This window comes from Pituophis catenifer, unplaced genomic scaffold (assembly GCF_029215685.1).
Source record: "Pituophis catenifer annectens isolate HBS135680 unplaced genomic scaffold, rPitCat1.0.hap2 SCAF_2, whole genome shotgun sequence".
NCBI lineage: Eukaryota > Metazoa > Chordata > Lepidosauria > Squamata > Colubridae > Pituophis > Pituophis catenifer.
In genome coordinates, this window is record NW_027256882.1 from 229,324,794 (window position 1) to 229,346,378 (window position 21,585).

Below are 21,585 nucleotides of genomic sequence, written 5' to 3' on the forward strand. Positions count from 1 at the left end.
GAGTTATTTGTTTGAGATGGGCAACCTATCAGCCAAATAAATCAATAAATAACCATTCATTTTGAAATATATGTCATATTCAATGTCACAGTAAATGAGACATTTACTACGGATTGAAAATAACTGTTCTTAATGTTCTATTGTTGATCATCTACTTCTCCAATAGCATACATAATGTTCTCTCCTTCTGTTTTCCACGCAACCATCCTATGACATGGGTGAAAGTGAGTGACTGGCCCAAATTCATCCAATGAGATCCCATGGCAGAGTGTGGACTAGAATTTTATCTTCCAGTTTCTGGGCCATGCTTTTATCATTGGTTTTATTTCTCCCTCGTGGTTTAAAGACAGGAAAGATAATAAAGTGATTCTTTAATATGCAGGCAATTTAAAATGAGCATTCCATTATTGTTATATGGATTTTTTTTATTTTTATCTATTTATTTTTGTTTATTTTTATCACACTAATGTATATTTTTTATTATCAAAATTGTAGTGCTTTTTATTTGTTATATTTCACTAATAAGAATAAAAAAATGTAGGCAATCTCTTTTTCCAGAATTGTTAATGAAGATCTTTAAAATCTCAATTAAAATTTGAAAGAAAGACAGAATATTTCAGCGATTTTCTCAAACAAAAAGCAATCGAATTATGGAACTTATTTAATGAGTAATAGGTCTTTCCACGGAGATAATGCTGTTTACTTACAAATAGATGTATATAGGAAGTTGACATGCAAGTTTTATGTTTATCCAGGTAGTGTCACCTTTGCCAGTAAGATTAAAAATGGGGGTGGGGGTCGAATCTATTATCTATTATAGTGATAAGAGCATTTGTTGCTCTTCAGGCATGACAAAAGCCCACCAGCTGAAAGATGGAATGTCAAACAAACTCTACCTCAAACTCTCTTGGCAAGACTAAAACATTTAGACAAATTTGGATGCCAGATCCTTAAACTTCCAAAGTAAAATTGAAGACAATTGCATGACCAAAATAAAGGTGCTATGATGTCTGGTTATTGTAAAGGAATTTAGAGATGGGGAAGATTGTTTAGTAAGAGATGAGACAGACAGAAATCGAACAGACTTTCAACATTCTACTATTAAACCTTACCATAAGGAAGAAAGATTCCTGAAGTCTCTGCAATGTCTGTTTCTTGACCTGGCCTATCTCAAAGGGTTGCCTGAATTTAGTAGTGCAAGAAAAGGATAGAGGACAAAGCTTTATGAGAAATGAATGCAGATTCTAACCACAGATAAGAAAGGTCAAAGAAAGATATCTCAATGTGGAAAGTCACTAAATGGAAGAAAATGACTGGAAAAAAGTAACAGAAAAATATATAAGTAAGGTGGGTTACTCAAGAGTAATTATGGGGGGGGAATCTAAGAGGCAAATAACATTCAAAGAAGATGGAAAAATTCAGAAACTCTTTACAAGTGGATTATAGAAATATTTGTAGATAGAGAATACATTCAGGAAGAAAATACTAGATACTGAGAAAGAAGAGGCAACTGACCACCTATCAAATAGGAAAGTATCAGACAGAGATGACATACCCACTGAACTGTTGAAAGGTACAAGGAAGGGACAAAGTGACAAAACCTCCATTTTACTAAATATGGAACAAGACTGTGTGACCTAAAACCTGGAAAATTTAGGTTTATTTACTTATGTAGAATTATGTACTAATTCTACACAGAAGTAAAGTTTTGCTTAAGATGTAATGATGAAGAAAACAGTCATAAGAGAGAAGAAAGCTAAATGAACACCCTGGTTTAAGAGAAATGAAATATGGTGAGCATAAGATGGATAATGAAGACAGCAAATGAATTCAAGTGGTAGGTTAGTCTATATTTTATCAACTACAGCAAGGCTTTTAATTATGTACAGTAGTTCATGCCTGAATGTGGAATATACTAAGACAAGTAGATATGTCAGAATATCTGATTGTTTTTCTGAGGAATATTTACAATGAACAAGAAACTATTATATGAATTAAGTTTGGATAAACAAAATAAGGAAAAACATAAAACAGGCTGCTTATTGTTTTATTATCCTTTTAATCTGTATGAAAATGTATTTAAGAATAGCATCAAAGGAACACCTGATAAATAGAGTCAAACTTGGAAGGTGAAATACTAATAATTTGAGATATACGGGCAATGTCACTTCATTAATGAAAGTAAGGAAGAGTTAGAAGAGTTAATTATAAAAGTAAAATATAGAGTAAAACATCTGTTAATATTAAATATTAGAAAGACAAAAATAATGTCAGCCAGTGAATTTATCGTTGATGGTAAAGAAGAGAAGGTAGCTTTGTTGTATTCAACTAGACCATGCAGTAAAAATATAAAGAGGAAATATTCCCAGAGAAGAAAACAATGGCAAATTTAGATAGGTTTATGAAGAATAAGGCTACTTCAGTGACACCACAAAGCTACTGGAAGTCTTTCCAGTAGTAATATCGGGCAGTGTAAGCTGGATATTAGAATAGAAAGCACATAATTTCAAATTATGGAATTCAAGATGTTAATAACAGCATGAATTGCAATGAGGAGCCAATCAATCAGCAACAAATAAAAGACAATTGCTCCCTATTTGGGTATGTGATGCACATAGAATAACTCTACTTGATGATATTAAGGCAGGGCTGTCAAAACTCCCAGGGGGCTGGATGCGTCACACACTGGCCATGCCCATGCCCAGTTTAGCGAAGGGGGGGAAAGTCCCAATATGTCACATGACGCCGCCGAGACAACGTGAGTTTGACACCCCTGTATTAAGGGGAAAAGAATACTAAAGAAAAACAATAGATAAAGCAGGTGATCAGAATCAAGGATATCACTGGAATGTGTTTTCCCAAGCTGTGAATATGATCAGGGATAAATTGAAACTATAAGCATTTATCCATTCAGTCACTTGGGGCTCAGGTTTGACTTAGTAGCACTAGCTAACTTTATATTTTGCCATGTCTGTCCCTGGAATTGCCTTTTTTCAGATTTGGAATTTGATCCTTCAATTAAAATTTTTTTGTCTGTACGGATTAGTGATGGATCTCCAGTATTTCAGAGTTACATCTTTCTGAGCCATAGACCAAGGTGGTTTAACCTGTTTTCTTGTTTGCACACAAACCATATCTGTTTTGTAATAAATGAGCATTTTCACACACAGGCTTCACCAGTAACAATGAGCATGTATTTTAATTTGAATTATTGCATTTTACATTCATGGAAGGTAAATTATTGCAGCAATCTGCCAGAAGCTGGATTTGCAGGGTTCATGACCTTTGAGAAATGCCTTAAGCAAAACAAATTTTGTACGGTGGGAAAAAAAAAACTGACTGGGATGATAGATTTATAGCTTATCATAAGATCAGAATGCAGTATGGATTACCAGTGATTCTTTTGGTACTATATATAGTTCCGTAATGAAAACTGTAGGCTAAAATTGAAAGAGCTTCCTTGTATTCACATGAGAAGCTTATCATAAACCTGCTTCAAAAGCTGTTTGTCATGAAACCTGAGTGGGAAGCTTTTTTAAAAAAAGCAAATAGCTGCTGTATTTAATTTTCATAGTCAATATTCCAAAGAATAAATCTAGCACATAGAGTTATTTGTTGGGTTTGTTCTGTTTAGTTCATGATAAGTATGCTTTCTCAGAAACCATCTTAGTTTTGTCATTTAAACACTGTATTTTTTTAAGTACAACAGATCATTATGTACACATTATGGCTGCAGCCAAATGGAAGGTTGTACATTAACACCATTCTCTTGCTTATATTACATAACTCCAAAAATCCCCAAAAAGAGGAAGTGCTTTTTAAGTGTTTAAATATTGCAACATTCTTAATTGCTTTATTCTCATCAATTGCATGTTTTCCCTTTCTGCTATACCACTAGTACTCTTCTGTTCAGCGTTACATATATATTATTTCATTTGATTATTTATAGGCTTAATTGTACATGAAAAAATATAGACGCCTATAAAGGATATTTTTTAACAAAAGAATCCAAATGTGACAGAGCTATATTAAGATGTGAAAATTATATAAAATACTATTTTAAAGGTACTGTAAGAAATTATATATATGTGTGCATAATTTTCCCATGTTTTTCCTGTGGTAGAGAAGGAAATACATTATATTAATATATTATTAACAATATATTAATGTTATCAATAGCTATGACTTGATATGCTTTCTCTTATGCTTACAGAATTTAGACCTTAGATGAACTTCTATTCCATTTAGTATTATATTTATATTAGTTATAAAACAGCAACAAAAACCAGTTATAAAAATTAACATTCCTGTACTTTTAAAAAATATATATTTAATTCATTTAACTTCTGTTTATCAGTATTCAAACATTGATAAATTCCTGCTTCCTATCATAAAATGTAATATGGAATATTTTCAAATAAAATATGAAACACATAAATCAATTGGTTCCTAAAACCAATTAAATTGTATAGCTGTCAAAGACCTAACAACTCTAGGTCATCGTAACTTTGTGCAGTATAATCTCTAAACAGTGTCATCTCATGTCTATCTGATCTATCTATAGCAGAACATCCTTAGGATGTTGTACAAAACTAACAAAAGGAATATCTGATCCTGATTTCATGGTTTCCAATCTGTTTGGATATGCCAATATATTCACTGGTGTGAAGCTGATTGTATCACCATTCTTCCAGGCTGTGCTCTGTTGGATTTGGGATGTCAGACAATAAAAATATTATGCTTTCACAGGTGAACTTTCTGCCCTAGCAAAGATGCCCCCTACATGGGGCTCCCCTTGAAGAGCACTCGGAGGCTCCAACTGGTCCAGAATGCGGCCGCGCGGGTGGTTATGGGTGCAACTCGTTGCGCCCACGTGACACCCCTCCTGCGCGAGCTGCATTGGCTCCCAGTGGTCTTCCGGGTGCGATTCAAGGTGTTGGTTACCACCTTTAAAGCGCTCCATGGCATAGGACCCGGGTACCTTCGAGACCGGCTTCTGTCACCAATAGCCTCCCACAGACCAGTCTGCTCCCACAGAGAGGGTCTCCTCAGGGTGCCATCGGCCAAGTTATGTCGGCTGGCGACACCCAGGGGGAGGGCCTTCTCTGTGGGAGCCCCAGCCCTGTGGAATGAACTGCCCCCGGAAATACGTAAGATCTCCGACCTCCGGGTGTTTCGCTGCGTTCTGAAGACCGTGTTGTTCTGCCAGGCCGGGCTATTAACATAACGTTTTAAATTGGGGTATTTTAAATTTCTGGGATTTTTAATTGGAGCCTAACTATTTAATGATTTTAAATTTTAATTATTGTTTTGTTTCTGTGTTTTTAAATAGGCTGTACACCGCCCTGAGTCCTTCGGGAGAAGGGCGGTATAGAAATAAAATTATTTATTTATTTATTTATTTATTTATGTTGAAAAGAAAACTAAGGAATTTTATTCAGCTGTTAAACAGCTGAATTAAACAGACTAAATATTCTGAATATCCATTTCTTAAAATAAAAGGGATAGATAGAGGTGTTCAATAATAGAATGACAACTGCCAAAGATACATGCTGGATTCAGAAAAGGCAAAAGCCCCAGACACATATTGCTGGATAATAGTAAAGGCAAGGGAAATTTAACAATCTTGGCATAACTATTGTTTCATCTTTTTTTTTTTTTGCTTTACTGATGATGCAAAGTCTTTTGATTATATAGACCATAATAAATGTGCAAAACAGGTGGATACCCAGACACCTGATATATCTATTAATGATTGGTATGATGAGCAAAATGATGGAACAGAATATAGACCAACTAAATGGTTCAAAATGAAGAAAGAAGTGTACCGAAGTGTATAAAGTCATCTTCTTCATTTAACATATGCAGAAAATATCCAGAGAAACACTGGATTAGAAGGAATCAGATTGGAATTAAAATTACTGAGAAGTGCTGATGATACCATTTTGATGGTTGGAAGTGAGGAGCATTTACTTTCTTGTAGAAATTTTTTTAAGAAGTGAAAAAACCAGTTAAAGGCCTCCAAAACATCTACAATGAGCCAAATGAGCCTCCTACAGCCACTGTGTAGGACAGACAGACAGAAGACCGGCAGAGTCAAATTCAGGTTGCTGAAATTGGATCTGGATCCCCACTATTTGATTATGAGTTACTTCTTCCGCCCCACACAAAAGTTTCATATCTGTTTGGGCATGCAAACAGTATGGAAAACCAGATTGATATCAGACCTTCCCAGCAGTACTGTTTCAGGCTGAAACACTGGTAGAACTGATAGAATTATTAAAAGAATTATTCTATTAATAAAAACTGATGTGCTACTTAAAGCTTTACATCTATTCTCTGTCTCAGTCTCTATAAGGCATCATAAACTCCAGCTAGGATGCACCTAGAAAAGAAATAATTTCATTAGCCAGTACTCAGAATCTTACTATGCTTCTTAAGATGAGTCTTACATCCTCATATATACTTCAAACAGATACATTTCTTCTTATTGTTAGCAACAAAGAACAAGTGTAGGCAAACTTCACCCAAATCAGCCACTTTCTTTATGAGCCAATTTTTGTTTATACCAGGTGGATCTCAAAGCAATAGACTGATTTCCTGCCCTTCAGGGCAGCTGCAGAATTACATTAAATTCCTCATTTTAATTATCTTGCTTATGTTACTTAAAATGAAGAAGCATCTTGTTCTGTGCCAAAATTATCCAAAATGAATATTTCCTGACTTGTCTGTCAAGCTTGGTTTCCTAGTTCTGTAAGCTGGCACAGAATCAAGATGTGTAACTACATAGCAACTGTAGAGTACTTCCCCTACTGAAAAGGGACCCTTGAAGCTTGAATAAGCAAGTCTCAATTAAAGAACACCAGACTAACCAGAAGAAACCTTGGAGGAGAGAAATGCTTTTTCATACCTCTCAAGAAATTAACAGATCATGGAAAATTAACTGTCATGGAAAGACTGGTTATCCTAAAACAGTTTTTATTACTTTCATCTCAAATCTGATCTGGATAATTTGACACCAACCTCTAGTGTTAACAAAAAAAAGTATGAAGAAATTGCATTCTCTACCTCAAGTTGCCAAAATCACTGATGCCTCAGAATTTCGCAAACACTCCAGAAACAAAAGAAGTGAGTATGTCAATGGGCTGAGTGGGGCAGAGTAATTCAGTCAGTTTTAGCTCAAGAAGGTACTTTATACTGGCAACCTGACAAAAGTCAACTACTGTCCAGATTGTTATGTATAATTTGACTTAAAAATAAACCTGAAAAAGAGTCAGGTTATGTTTAATAAATTCACTAAAAAAAGGGGGAAATATATATCTGGAGAAGAATTAGACATAGTAGATCACTACATATACCTTGGCCAACAGATCTCAATGGAAGGTGATAAGACAAAGGAAATTGAATGGCGTGTTAAATGTGGTTGGCAGGCTTTTAGCAAGCTAAGCATAATTTTCAAGAACAACCTCCCCCTATGCCTGAAAAGAAAAGTTTTCAATCACTGTGTGTTGCCTGCTCCAACATATGTTGGTGAAATATGGACACTAACCTCACAATTGATACAAAAGCTATGAGTGGCACAAAGAGCCATGCTCAGCATTACAAGACAAGATAGAAATACCCACACATGTCAAGCCTGCTTTCTGTGCTGCTCAACATACTAACTGGAGGGAGATGCAGTTCAAAGCATTCACCGAAGTCATGTCAACTGAGGATGGGCACACACTATTCAGGTTTAGTAACAGTGGCAGGTTTAGGTTTGTTAATGGTGGTGGCTAGAAGCCTTTAGGCTGCAGAACATGTCGTCTTACGAAGAGAGTCTGGTTACAAAACCAGGATTACTGCCTACAGAAATGGAAGCCGCATGGATTACCATGGCTACCATGTAGCCACGGGCCGCTACACCCTCCCGAAAACCAGAATCAGCTGCAAAGCGCAATTAGGGGGTGGGACGTGATGCGCAGTCACGCGGTTTCTTTAAAATCAGTTCCACAGATGGAACACTCAGAGCTGACCTCACCTGTGTGAGCTAGGAGTTTGCTGGTGCTGGTTGGTGCAAAGAATAAACCATTGATTCTCCAAGCCAGTGTTCGTGTTGGTGTCTCAATCTTAACCCATCCCAACGCCCAGACGCGGACCGGTACAGCCGAGAGCACATGGATTAGAGAACAAACGAAAGGATATCCATGTATTATCTTTTCTTTGCAAAAAATGCTAGCCCACTTGAGGTGCTCTTTAAGAGCCATGATGGCGCAGAGATTAGAATACAGGCTAATTCTGCTGACTGCCAATTGCCAGCAGTTCAGCAGTTCAATTCTCAACGGCTCAAAATTGACTCAGCCTTCCATTCTTCCAAGGTCAGTAAAATGAGAAGCCATATTGTTGGGGGCAATATGCTGACTCTGTAAACCACTTAGAGAGGCCTATAAAGCACTATGTAGTAGTATATAAGTCTAAGTGCTATTGCTTTGCTATTGTTCCTTCCCCCAGTTCTAATCAGCATGGGATTTATTTTTAAGAAACTCTGAAACTGTGAAGTAGTATATAAGTCTAAGTGCTATTGCTATCAAGAGAGTAAAAGAATTGAAATGGAAATGGGCTGGTCACATAGCAAGAAGAACTGATGGCAGGTGGACCAAGGCAGTCATAGAATAGATCCCACTTGATAAAAAGCATCCATGAAAGAAATCTAAAACAAGATGGATCAACGACATCAGCAAGTATCGCGGGCCCACTTGGTAAAAGAAAGCTCAGGACCATATAGCACTTAAACTTATATATCACTTTACAGTGCTTTACAGCCCTCTCTAAGATGTTTACAGAGTCAGCAAATTGCCCCCAACTATTTGGTCCTTATTTTACCCACCTCAGAAGGATGGGAGGTTGAGTCAACCTTGAACTTGGTGAGATATGAACTGCCAAATTGCAGGCAGCCGGCAGTCAGAGAAGTAGCCTGCAGTACTGCACTCTAACCACTGTGCCACCATGGCTGCATGGTTGGAAACCTGTGGAAGAGGCCTTCATCCTGCAGTGGATAGACAATGGCTAAGAAGGAGATGGAGGAGGAGGAGGAGGAGGAGGAGGAGGAGGAGGAGGAGGAGGAGGAGGAGGAGGAGGAGGAGGAGGTACTCTAAACATCTTTACCATAAGCTTGATGATTAGATGGTCCAAGAAAAGATTGCAGCAATGGAACATTTGGCTCAATATCAGATTTTTCTATTGCTGATCCACTTATTACTTTGCAACTTTTCTTTGCAAAAAAGAAAAACTACCTGAGGTGATCTTTCATATAGTAAATTCAGAGAACTATAGCAAAAATTAACAGCTTCTTCTGTTGACTGCCAGCTCCCGAAATTAATCATGATGCTTCATCAAAGCATTACAATGCAGGTACAGTGATTAAAAACTGGAAAACTAACTGACCCAATGCCTGCTTCTAGGAGAGAGAAACAGAGATGTATCCTCCCCCCTATTATTTTTTTATGTCAATGATATTGTTCAAGCTGAATTTGACTCTCTCCCTTGGCCAGGAAACCATCCTCCTTTCTCCCTTATGCTAATGATGCTATAATCCTTTCTGTATCCCAAGTAGGGCTGCATCCTCCATGCACTAGCCTTCTACCACCAATCTGAAATATAGGAATACATGGGGTTACCCGCAAATCTATAGCTGGCAGAAGAAAGAAGCTGTGTGGGCAGTTCTTGGGTTCCACTGCTGTTCTGTGACCTGCACTAATTTCCAGTTTGCTTCCGGGTCCAAACACCACACATGGGTGTGTCCTTGCTCACTGACATATGTACAGCTACTCAACCCGCTCATATTTTCTGAAGATAGTAGTATTGTTAGCCTTTGTTTCCTGTGTCATCATGAATGTAAAAAAATATTGGAATAGATTCATGGATATTTGATTTAGCCTGGATGTATTTTGCCTGTTTGCAAGCACATTAAGGAAAGCTTGCTAATGGCAGTAAAGAAGAAGAGGTTCAGGCAAGGACAGCCTGCTGAGCCTGCTGACATCACAAAAGAAAAGAGAAATTGTCTTCTGGCAGGTTTCCAAATCCTTTCAAGGAAACAAGGTTTATAATCTCACACCCTTCTCTACAAATCAAAGCACAGGGCCTGTCTGAGGCAAAGAGCAGAAGTGTGTCATTTTTCTTAGTGAGCTCCTATAGGCAGGGTTTTTCTTCAATGTAAATAAAACCTGGAAGCCAAGGCACATGAATTTGGGAGTGAAAAACCAAGGAGGTCTTTCTGCCTATTTTCCTTTAAGATAAAGTATGGGAGACCTATTCACAGATTGGAAACTGAACGTGGCTTTCTTTCTTTGGGGAGTAGGATCAATTTAGGAATCAATATCTGCGAAAAATGAGGGTGCAAGTGAACATAGGTAGAAGGATTATTTTAACTTTATTTTAATGCGGTAGAGCTACTGTGAAAGATTAACTATTGAACTACATCTTCAATTTTTGCATCTATTTGTTTTCAAGGGAGGGAGAGAGGGAGGGAGGGAGGGAGGAAGGAAGGAAGGAAGGAAGGAAGGAAGGAAGGAAGGAAGGAAGGAAGGAAGGGTGTTCAGTACCCTATGGCCTTAAGTGTAAGAATCTTTAATGACTATGGTCTTAACTGTTGGCCTCATAAAATGTATGATAACTGTATTCCTTTAAACTATTTTTTCTCTAAATCAAAACTGAAAACAGTTTAATAAAGCCTCCTTACCACCTGTATAGTAATGGGGTTGGGTTTTGGTTGTTGTTGTTTTTTTAGGAACGGGGAGATTTCACGGAAAGAGAAGGCAGACATACAATTCATTTAGTTAGCCCATTTTTAATTTGGCAAACGAACAATTAATACAGTACAATTATATATACATTATTCAGAGATGTTTTCAACAATCATTTTGGAAAAAACATTAAATAAATAAATAAATTTATTGATTGTGTGAAGTTGTGTAGAGGAAAGAAAGAATGGAGTCCAATTGCCTATTGGCCACCTTTACACATTCCAAAATACTAGCATATTCTACTGTACTGTATAGAGCTGTGAGTGGAAGCATGAAAGGGAATAGGAAAAGAAGAATGAAGGAACTCTGAGAACTCTTGTAGCTAGTATGTGTTGCTATGATACTAGTTCTTAGAATTTATTTTTTCCTTTTCCTGCTTATTCTCCTTGATTCTAGGGAAGCTGAAGCAAAGCACGACCACCGAGAGCCTCGATGGGATACTCATTAAAAGGAGTCACTTTCTCTGCAGGGTTAAGAGATAGGGTGGGGATAATGAGTGCACAATTGTCTGTTCATTACTTTGTAACTGAGCACCATACAAAATAAAATACAAATGGTTCGATTTTCATCTTCAAGAACTTTTGCTACTATGGCCAGCTTCAGTTCAACAAGCTATTTAAGCTGAAGTTTTACACAGAAATTGTTTTGGTTACAGATTCATCTCTTGCTGCTGCTGCACTACACATGCCAAAAGCTTTTCTTTCTTTCTTTCTTTTTCTTTCTTTTCTTTTTTTTCAAATAGAAGATGATTTAAATAAGATTCTAGGTAACCATTTCATAGATGATACATTACATAACTCTATGGATGCTCTCCCATTTATCCCATAAGCATTTGTTCATGAGTTTGTGTCCGTGTGGGCATGTGTTGTATGTGTTTCCATGCTATTTTGTACAGGCATGGTCTACTTTTGCCATTTGAGTACTGAAAAATTCAAATGCATTCCCAGAAGGGTAAGGAATACTCAGAAAAGACCTTTTTATAACTGTTGGGATGATTTCAAGGATAATATAATATGTCTTGTATAATAACAAAATGTTACCCAAAAAACTATTTCTCCATATAAAAAGGATTCTCAAAAGAAGTAATGAGTTTGAGTCATTTTCATTTCATTTGTCATTCATTAAAGTTACCTTACTGCTTGTTAATTAGGAGATTAGTTTTTGATCTCCTGTTTAATAAATCAGTATAGTTATATATTGACAATTTATTTGATTATGCTAATGAAAAGGTTAATATTTATTTATCTTGCATTTGTGAACTAATCACTTACATACAATCCTTGTTTTGTTCCCTCTCCTTTCTCTAGCATTGCAGTGATAATACACATCTTTGTCAGTCAGATATGAATATTGTTGGTGCCTGGAGGAGAGGCTACACTGGAAAGAATATTGTGATCACCATTTTGGATGATGGCATTGAAAGAAACCATCCAGACTTGATGCAGAATTATGTGAGTGTCCATGTTGCTTCAGACTGCAGAACCTGTTGCTAATTAATAATACACTGCCTCCGATCTGTGATCCAAAGACAGTAATAAAACACAAAACATGCCTGTGTATTTATACACTATAGAATCTCTAGAGAAACAAGTGGAGAAACTGGATTCAAAGGCAGAGGTTGAAATCCAAGAATCCAATCAAACTGTGTCTGTAGACCAAGGTGTAATGCATGTAGTACTCTGGGGCAGTTACTATGAAATTCTAAATAACTGAACTATAAGCAAGGTCAGGGATGAGCAACCGAGTGAAGTGATAAATTGTTTATATTTCATGTACACTGAGTTCTTAACTATTAATATCTCTCTTATTAACACATATTGTACTTTGTGCAACTTTGTCTTGTTTTATAAGCTACCATAGTTGACTTCAATTTATTCTCAAGCTTATAACTACTAAGATTCCTCTTACCTATCTACTGAATATATCTTAGAATACAGCTGCAAAGTATATTTACTAGAAAGCTATATATATATCATCATGAATTTATCAATTAATATTTGAGGAGCTAAATCATATGATGCATTAATTGCCAATGAACATTTCAATTTCAGCACTTTGTTTAGATCAGAGTTTTTTATTACTAGCGTTTTCTGATACAATTATGATAACTTACTTCATCCTGCCTATCAAATTCTTAACCGTAATCTTTATAATGAGGATATAGGTTACTCTTAAACTCACATTAATCATGCTATTTTTAGAAAACAGCTTTAGCTGGGTGTTTACATATTAGGTATAAATCATGGTTTAAAAACCATAATGGTTGAGTTCATATAGCACATTAAGCCACAGTCAAGCTAACCACATCACTATGGTAATTTACTACAATGAATGCTTTTGAAATGATTTGACATCAGATTCCTAAAAGTGTCTAGAGAAAATGTGAAATGATTGGTTCTGTGAACTATTTTCTTTTACAAGCACTATACCTATAGGTGTATATATAGATAAATAAGAAGAAAGAATAGGAAGAAGGGAAATATTATAGATTTAATGTGGAATAGAATAGAATAGAATAGAATAGAATAGAATAGAATAGAATAGAATAGAATAGAATAGAATAGAATAGAATAGAATAGAATAGAATAGAATAGAATAGAATAGAATTTTTTTATTGGCCAAGTGTGATTGGACACACATGGAATTTGTCTTGGTGCATATGCTCTCAGTGTACATAAAAGAAAAGATACGTTCATCAAGAATCATAAGGTACAACACTTAATTATAGTCATAGGGTACAAATATGCAATCAGGAAACAATATCAATATCAATATAAATCGTAAGGATACAAGCAACAAAATTACAGTCATATAGTTGTAAGTGGAAGGAGATGGATGGTGGGAACAATGAGAAGATTAATAGTAATGCTTGTAATAAATTAATAATAATAAATAAATTGTAATAAATAATGTTTGTAATAAAAATTAGGTAACGTATAAGTTTTAAGTCACACTTATGCCACCTGCCCTTCTAAAGTAACTCATTTCTCTTGGATGTCCTTGAAAACATCCAGTCCTTAACAACAACAAAAAATATTTCCCAACTCTATTCTAAAATATTGAATATTAAAGAATTGTTTTAATGTTATAAGATTTTTAGAAATTAAATTTATGAGCAAGTTAGAAGTTTTTTCTTGGTATTTGTTCAGTCCAAGAATGGTTGACTTTCATTACCAGAGCTTATTAGTCAGTATACACATAGAATTCAATAAACAACCAGAAATCAGAAACCAGAAGACCTTCTTTAAATCAGTAAGCTCAACTGTGGCTTTGAAGCATATCAGTGATTTTTTTTCATTGTTCCAATGCTGGGGCTATTATATAAATAAATAAGGCAGCAAGTAGTTTTAATTCCTTAAGTAGTTACTTCTTTTCCACAACATAAATATTAAAAGCCCCTGCTCCCATTCTTTCTTTTTCCCAACCTCCAAGCCAGGGTTCGCAACGGGGCCGTGCATGCTCTTCTTTGCATGCACAGAAGCTTTCTGATGACGTCGGGATCGGTGGGCGCAGCCTCCTGCCGGTTTTACTTCTATAGAACCGTTGCAAACCGGGGGCAACCCACCACTGCTCCAAGCACAGAAGATCAGTTGCAGTGTTTATCCTGTACGCCCCCTCCCCCCCCCCCCACATTCAACTAGGGGTAAATTAAAGCTTCTTGCAACCTAATAAAAATACTGTACAATGTTTTTTTTGTTTTTTTTTTAATTTGATTTATATGCCACCCTTCTCCGGAGACTCAGGGCGGCTTACAATGCGCTAAGCAATAGCCTTCATTCTTTTGTATATTTTATACAAAGTCAACTTATTGCCCCCACAACTGGGTCCTCAATTTACCTACCTTAGAAAGGATGGAAGGCTGAGTCAACCTTGAGCCTTGGCGAGATTCAAACCTGCAGTAATTGCAGGCAGCTGGTCTTAATAACCAGCTTAATAACAGGGTGCCTTAGACCACTGTACTACCAAGGCTCATGTAAGCTGAATTGCACAGTTGTCTCTTATTATGAAGCACACTTTGCAGAAAACAGAAGAGGAGCAGGAAGCACCATGCTTGGGCTACATGGAACTGGCATGTACACATAGCTCCCTGACCCAAGTCAAGCCAAGAAAGTTTTATAACTGGTTTGTCCAAACCAACTGGATAGCATTCATGCTTGTTATAGTCAATACCCAATGTTGTAGCAATAATAATAGCACTTAGACTTATATACTGTTTCATAGTGCTTTTTATAGCTCTCTCTAAGCGGTTTACAGAGTCAGCATATTGCCCCCAACAATCTGGGTCCTCATTTTGCTCACCTCGAAAGGATGAAAGGCTGAGTCAACCTTGAGCCGGTGAGATTTGAACTGCTGAACTGCAGCTTGCAGTCAGCTGAAGTAGCCTGCAGTACTGCACTCTAACCATTGTGCCACCTCAGCCCTTTTAACTTGATTTCTATGTATAGAAAATACTAATGAAATTTGAGTGATATGTTACAATCTCCAACACTTACCCAAGTAACTGACTAATCAGTTTTATCACTTCATTTAACTCTGCCTATCACAACAATATTGGCTGGCAAAATAAGCATTGCTTTGGGTCTCATTCCCTCTCTTAGTTTCTTGAATGTGACCTAGCTTCACTCTTGCTTTTTCTAATGGAATTACATGGGTCCATGCAAATACTAGCGACATAACTGATTTTAAATTCAGTTCTTAGCACTTAGAATATACTCTCTTAGCTCAAGTTTTACTTTTAAAGTTCACTTGGTTTGAACAAGCAGAAGGTTCTCAACAGTGAATAAACAGATACCAAGTTGACAGTTACAAGCTTTCCTCTTTTTAAGGCAAAGCTATGAATGTTACTTTCTCTGTGGTTTGCCAGTCTCCGTGGCAATGTATGTCATCATGCCAACTTCTTCTGTTGTTTCTGCTTAATAACTAACTGTGCCTGCAAGTCACAACCTGCCATTGATGTGGGCTCCTTTCCAGGGCAGCCCAAGTTTGCCAATTAATGATACCAGGCCTCCAGATATCCACAGATCCAATGATCATACATAACAAACCACAGTCTCTCACCAAGCCAAGTCACTGAGCATTCTTAAACCTGTCATCCTACAAAAGCAAGATGAAAAAGAACAACTTATTTTGTAAGCAGTTCATGAAAATTATTTTTAACTTAAAGCAGGACATTTGCTGCATTGCATTGTTCAGTGCAACTCAGGCTTTTTGCTGATTAATTTAAAAGCTGTTATATTTTCCCTTCTTTTCTGCTACTTATCTTTAAAAAGATGGAAGGGGGACATGGAAAGATAAATTAAGCAATATTCTACACTGTTCTGCACTTCCTACTTTAAACTGAATATTCTGACAATATTTAGGAAAAATATTACTTCTCATGGTACACCCACTGCATACCCTTAAATTCTGTTTTACACAATCCATTCACACTCTAATGTAGAATATGAGAGCATGGGGAAGGCAGCAAAGGGAGAGGATAATGCTTCCACAGACAGGATATGATCTATCAGCAGAAAAATGTTTTCAATTTCACCCAGCATCAAGGGTTTCCTTGGGGAGGTAAAGAGACTTGATGTGCATCATGACCTAATTTTCATCGTTCTTGAAAAAACATCAAAATGTACATGACATCATTGTAGTTTTTATTATATCCAGAATTATTTGAACTGAAAAAAAAATGACATTGTAGTAATATAAGTGAATATTTTCTTAAAGGTAGGTGTGCACAGAGTTTCAAAGGAGTGCCTCAATTTGACCAAGCATCTGTCAAACCAAATCAAAACATATTTGTGAATTGAAACAGGTTTGTCCTTTGAAACAACCAAGCAAACCAAATGGCTATGAAATACTTTCAAAACTTGCTACCAGTGGTGGTATTCAGCCACTTCGGACCGGTTCGGGCGACCTGAGGGTGGGCCCGCCTACTCGCCCTGGCGCTATGCCGTCCTATTTAACCACGTTTTCTAAGCCGCATGCATGCATGCAAGCTGCGCGCGTGAGCAAAGCGCATGTGCGGAAGACTGCATGCATTTTCAGTGTGCGGCAAACCAGTGATAAAATTATGTGAAACCAGGGTTGAAATGCTCCCGGTTTGGACCAGATCGTCCGATCTGGTAGAAATGGAGGCGGGTGGTTTGGAGAACCGGTAGCAAAAAATCCCTACCCCGCCCCCCATGCCCAGCTGAGCCGTTTGATCATCAGAGGCTTTTTTTTATTATTTTTAAAAGCATTTTTTCTACAACCTCTTTGGCCGAAAAAATGCTTTTAAAAGTAAAAAAAAAAAAGCCTCTGATGATCAAACGGCTCAGCTGGGATCGTCAGAGGCTTTTAAAAGCATTTTTTTAACAACCTCTTCAGCCAAAGAGGTTGTAGAAAAAATGTTTTTAAAAGAAAAAACGCCTCTGATGATCAGGCAACTCAGCTGGGGTCATCAGAGGCTTTTAAAAGCATAATTTTACAACCTCTTCGGCCGAGAAGGTTGTAGAAAAAAAGGTTTTAAAAGTTTTTTTAAAAAGGTGACCACGCACACTCAGTCACATTACCCCCCCCCACCAAGCCATGCCCACAGAACCGGTAGTAACAAATTTTACATTCCACCATTATGTGAAACCCACCTCTGCTTGCTACATATTCAATGGCATTTGTTCTAGTTAATAACTGTTATAGACAATATACAATATTGCAACTTTATTTTCATGTGTGGTCACACTGAATGATAATGATAGCCTTTCTAACATTAGACATGAGCAGCCAATCACTGAATTGATTATGTGCCATCAAGTTGTTTTCAACCCTTAGTGCTCACATAGATTTTCTACATGATGATCTATTCCTAAACTTTTTTTTTCCAAGTCTCCCAACTGTGTACTCATCCCCACTGTAATTGAGTTCTGGCCACTTTGCAGCTGGCTGTCCTCGTCTTCTCTTTCCTAATCACTGAATTGCATCATCTTATTATACTATATGTATTGGAACTCTTTTGAAATGACAGTGCTTTGCACTTTATTCACATTCTCATCTCTCAGAATTTTTAATCTGGCCAGTTGTAAGATTTCACTTACAGACATTTCGATGCTTTCTCATTATAACCGATGACATTTGTAAAAATTGAATTTCAAACTTTTGAATTGAATTGGTTTGCCCTCAACTATTGAATCACAAACTCAAATCAAATCATTCTCCTCTTGAATCTCAGATTGTCAATATGAGTCAAATCAAGCCTGAACTGCACATGCATACAAATTGCCCTCTCATTCAACTGTATCATTTGACTTGAATAAAAAACAGCTGTTTTCTACAGGAAAAGTGGAGAAAATAAAATAAAATTTTACACTCATTACACCCCTTAAAGATATGAAAAAGAGTAATTGATAGATGTTTAGTATCATTTTCAAAGTGGTCTTATAATTGAAGTTATGTTTGCAAATCCTTTATCAACACATGGAGATATTTCCTTTAGGCAAGTAATGTTCTCTTAGAGTCACTTAAATAGCTATGTCTTTTAGCAAGAATGAAGGTAATCCTGGTTGGAAGGAAAGGATTGAAAAGGATTGAATTGAAGAAGCTTGGTGTAATTAGAATCACATGAAAATTATTTTAATTAAGGCAATTATTTTTCATAAATCAGAAATAATTGCTTAGTACAGAAGTTGCAACAAATGTGCATTATGCAGCCCTCCTTCATCTTATTCTCTGTAGCCTGAATATGTTTTATCCATCCATGCAGCCAAAAGCTGGCATGTACTCACTTGTCCCCAGCACCTCATTCACAACTTTTCCTTCCAAACATGTATGATGACTTTCTATAGAGGGGATGAGCAGATAGTCATGGATCACAAACATGAAGAATCTGCCTTGATCTACTTCTCTTAGCCCAACTAGCAGAAGTCACTAGGAACAAAATGGGAGGTGGAAAAGTTGGACTGCCCAGCATTAGCATCTAAGGGTTTGGTTGTGCACTAAGTTATAGAGCTTAAAAAGGACTGGCCAGCAGAGAGAGAGTTGAGGTAGCCACCATTGATTTATTCTATATTCTTACATTGTAGCTGTTTAATGCTGAGGAGAGCAGAAACAATGGCTGCAGCTTGCCCATTTGTTCACCACAATGAGGCTGCCAGGATTAAACATTACCTCATCACTAAATTGGTAGTTATGGGTATCTCAGATAGGTGCCTCTCTTTGGGTTCTTTTTCATCTCTTCTCTGACAACAAAACAAAACAAAACAACAGCTGGTAAGAGGAGTAAAGTGTGCCCCTCTCTGTATTTATTATTTATTTATTTATTTGTTCAATTTATATGCCACCTTTCTCCAGAGACTCAGGGCGGCTTACAATGCATTAAAAAAAAAACACATTATAAAAACATTTAAAAATTAAAACATTAAAAACCCATTCACACCATTCATGGCCGGATCTCCCAAGATCGCAACAGTGAGATCAGCGGCCCCTTTATTTGGGCTCTGGGGGAATAAAGCTGTGATACGAAAAAGTCCCAATATACCACAAGCAAGTTATACACAATATAACTTAAAATGTGATTATTCAAAATAGATTCTATATTAATGTATGACACACCTTCAGTCTTGCAGTCCTCAGATTATCAATTAGTTCTCAACTAGCTCTCATGAGACTGATGCTTTAAGAACAATTCTATATCCTAAATACAATTAAACTCTTAGTTTTGGTCAAGTATCCAATACAGAACCACAGGAATCTTAGTTAACCTAATTACATGCCTGTAAAAACCTGCTGAGATTTATGAATTTAGATGAATCAATAGCTAATTAATGAGGTTCTGCTGTCCCTTCTCTTTCCATCTTACTTCACTGTTGGTTACAGGACCCAGATGCCAGTTTTGATGTCAATGGTAATGATATTGATCCCATGCCTCGGTATGATGCCAGCAACGAAAACAAGTAAGTCCATTGTATAGATACAGAATGTAGATATTAAATCTGTTGATTTTAAATGAAAATGTGCTTATGGGTAAATTAAGTTATATATACTTTATTTTTAGAATGATATACTTAATCCACAGAATGAATTTCCTGAGCAGATGTTAAATAACTTAAAGATGAAAACAATAAAACGGTTATTTATTTTCAGTACAATTATTACAATATTTGGCAATATTTTTTTAATTTTTGCTAATGATTTTAAAAGATTATCCAATGGTAGAACCTCCACAGGTAGAAAAACATTTAAATCTTCCCATTAGATTTATTCTGAAAAATCAGTGACCTTTCTGAGCAGATTTGCATAGAGAGTTATAGAGAGAAAATAGGATTATAAAAATTGCTTCTTATCCTCAGTATGGTTGCCACTTTCCACCAGTCACAAAGAATTACTTTTCAAAAGGTTTGTAATATTCCTGTTATGAAGTATGCCTGCCATTGTAGGAATAGAAAAGTTGTCAAATAAACAAATGGTGACAGCATTTAGATTGGTGGGTTATCAGCTGAACAGGTATGAGATAGATTTCAGAAATAGAACTGTGATCTTTTTTTTTTTTAATTAGATTTATATGCCGCCCTTCTCTGGAGACTCAGGGCGGCTTACAATGCGTTAAGCAATAGCCTTCATACTTTTGTATATTTTTATACAAAGTCAGCTTATTGCCCCCACAAACTGGGTCCTCAATTTACCTACCTTAGAAAGGATGGAAGGCTGAGTCAACCTTGAGCCTGGTGAGATTCGAACTTGCATTAATTGCAGACAGCTGAATGTTAATAACAGGCTTTTAGTCTGTTGAGCTATCCAGGCTCTTAACATGTTAACATCTTAACATGTTTAATAGACTCTTTCACTAAACTGCTTCTTATAGGCTGAGATGATAATCTGTATTACTCTCTTAAGAGTCAGTTGTTGTTTTGTTAGGATGAATATTTCCATCCTGTTCTTTGTACACATTTATATATTCACATGCAAAAAGATTCTAACTTCGTTTATCAGGTTTTTGCCAGAATTGTTTTACAAAAATGAACCAATAAAACCTACTGCAAATAATTTTATCATGATGACAGTTCTGAAGAGCCAGAATAATATTATCATTTAGGGTTTTGTGCTGATGTAGCTGCTTCATGTATGAATATAAACTTATGTCATAAAATTTTGGGAGTTGGACCATAAATCATCAAAATATTGATGGATGCCCAATATGTGTATGTTTGTGTTGTATTATCTCAGTTTAGCTAACTTAATACATGTGAAGATAGACATTACTTAAATAGTAGACTAATCCTTCTTTGTCCAAATTTTATCTTTATAATATTGAGCAGCAAATTGTATCAACTTCCTGTTGTGATGAATGAAAACTTCTAAAAATACTGTTGAACTGGCAATGAGGAAATTCAAATTTAGGTTTCTTTCACTCACATCCCAACCTACTTCACAAGTTCTTTTGTGGATAAAGTAGGAAGAGGAAACACTATTTGTGCTATTTTGGACAAAAGGTGGGACATAAGTCGCATGCATACATAGAGGTAATTTATAATGACTGGAACCTTGTTTAGAAAATGATCATATTACCTATTTCTGTAAGATTAGTATTTAGTATGATTTCTAGCAAGTTTCAGCTGCCTGTTGCTAGACATCAGTATCAGAAGTATTTCTTCACTCTTAAAATATCCAAACAACATCTTATTTTGATAATGAACACATGTTGGCTTTCAGGGAAGCAATGGTGGATGACCGCTGCAATAAGAATTGCTGGAGAACTAATCAACTTCCTAGAAGTTCTCCCCATATGGAGGAGAGGACTAGGACCATCAACAAGTTTTTTTTTACTTTGTATTTTTCGTCAAGC

General features: G+C 36.4%; 1 protein-coding gene across 5 annotated transcripts in view; it reads left to right on the forward strand.

Annotated features, from left to right (window-relative positions):
• PCSK5 (proprotein convertase subtilisin/kexin type 5) overlaps nt 1–21,585 on the forward strand; it is a 201,356-nt gene that overhangs the window by 46,081 nt on the left and 133,690 nt on the right. For all 5 annotated transcript variants that reach the window (XR_011600080.1, XM_070938639.1, XM_070938640.1 and 2 more), the window contains exons 4-5: nt 12,089–12,232; nt 19,620–19,696. Coding sequence is in view for 4 of the 5 variants with exons in the window: in XM_070938639.1 (XP_070794740.1) it covers nt 12,089–12,232; nt 19,620–19,696 (221 nt within the window). In the remaining variant the exon portion in view is untranslated. The remainder of the gene's footprint in view (nt 1–12,088; nt 12,233–19,619; nt 19,697–21,585) is intronic.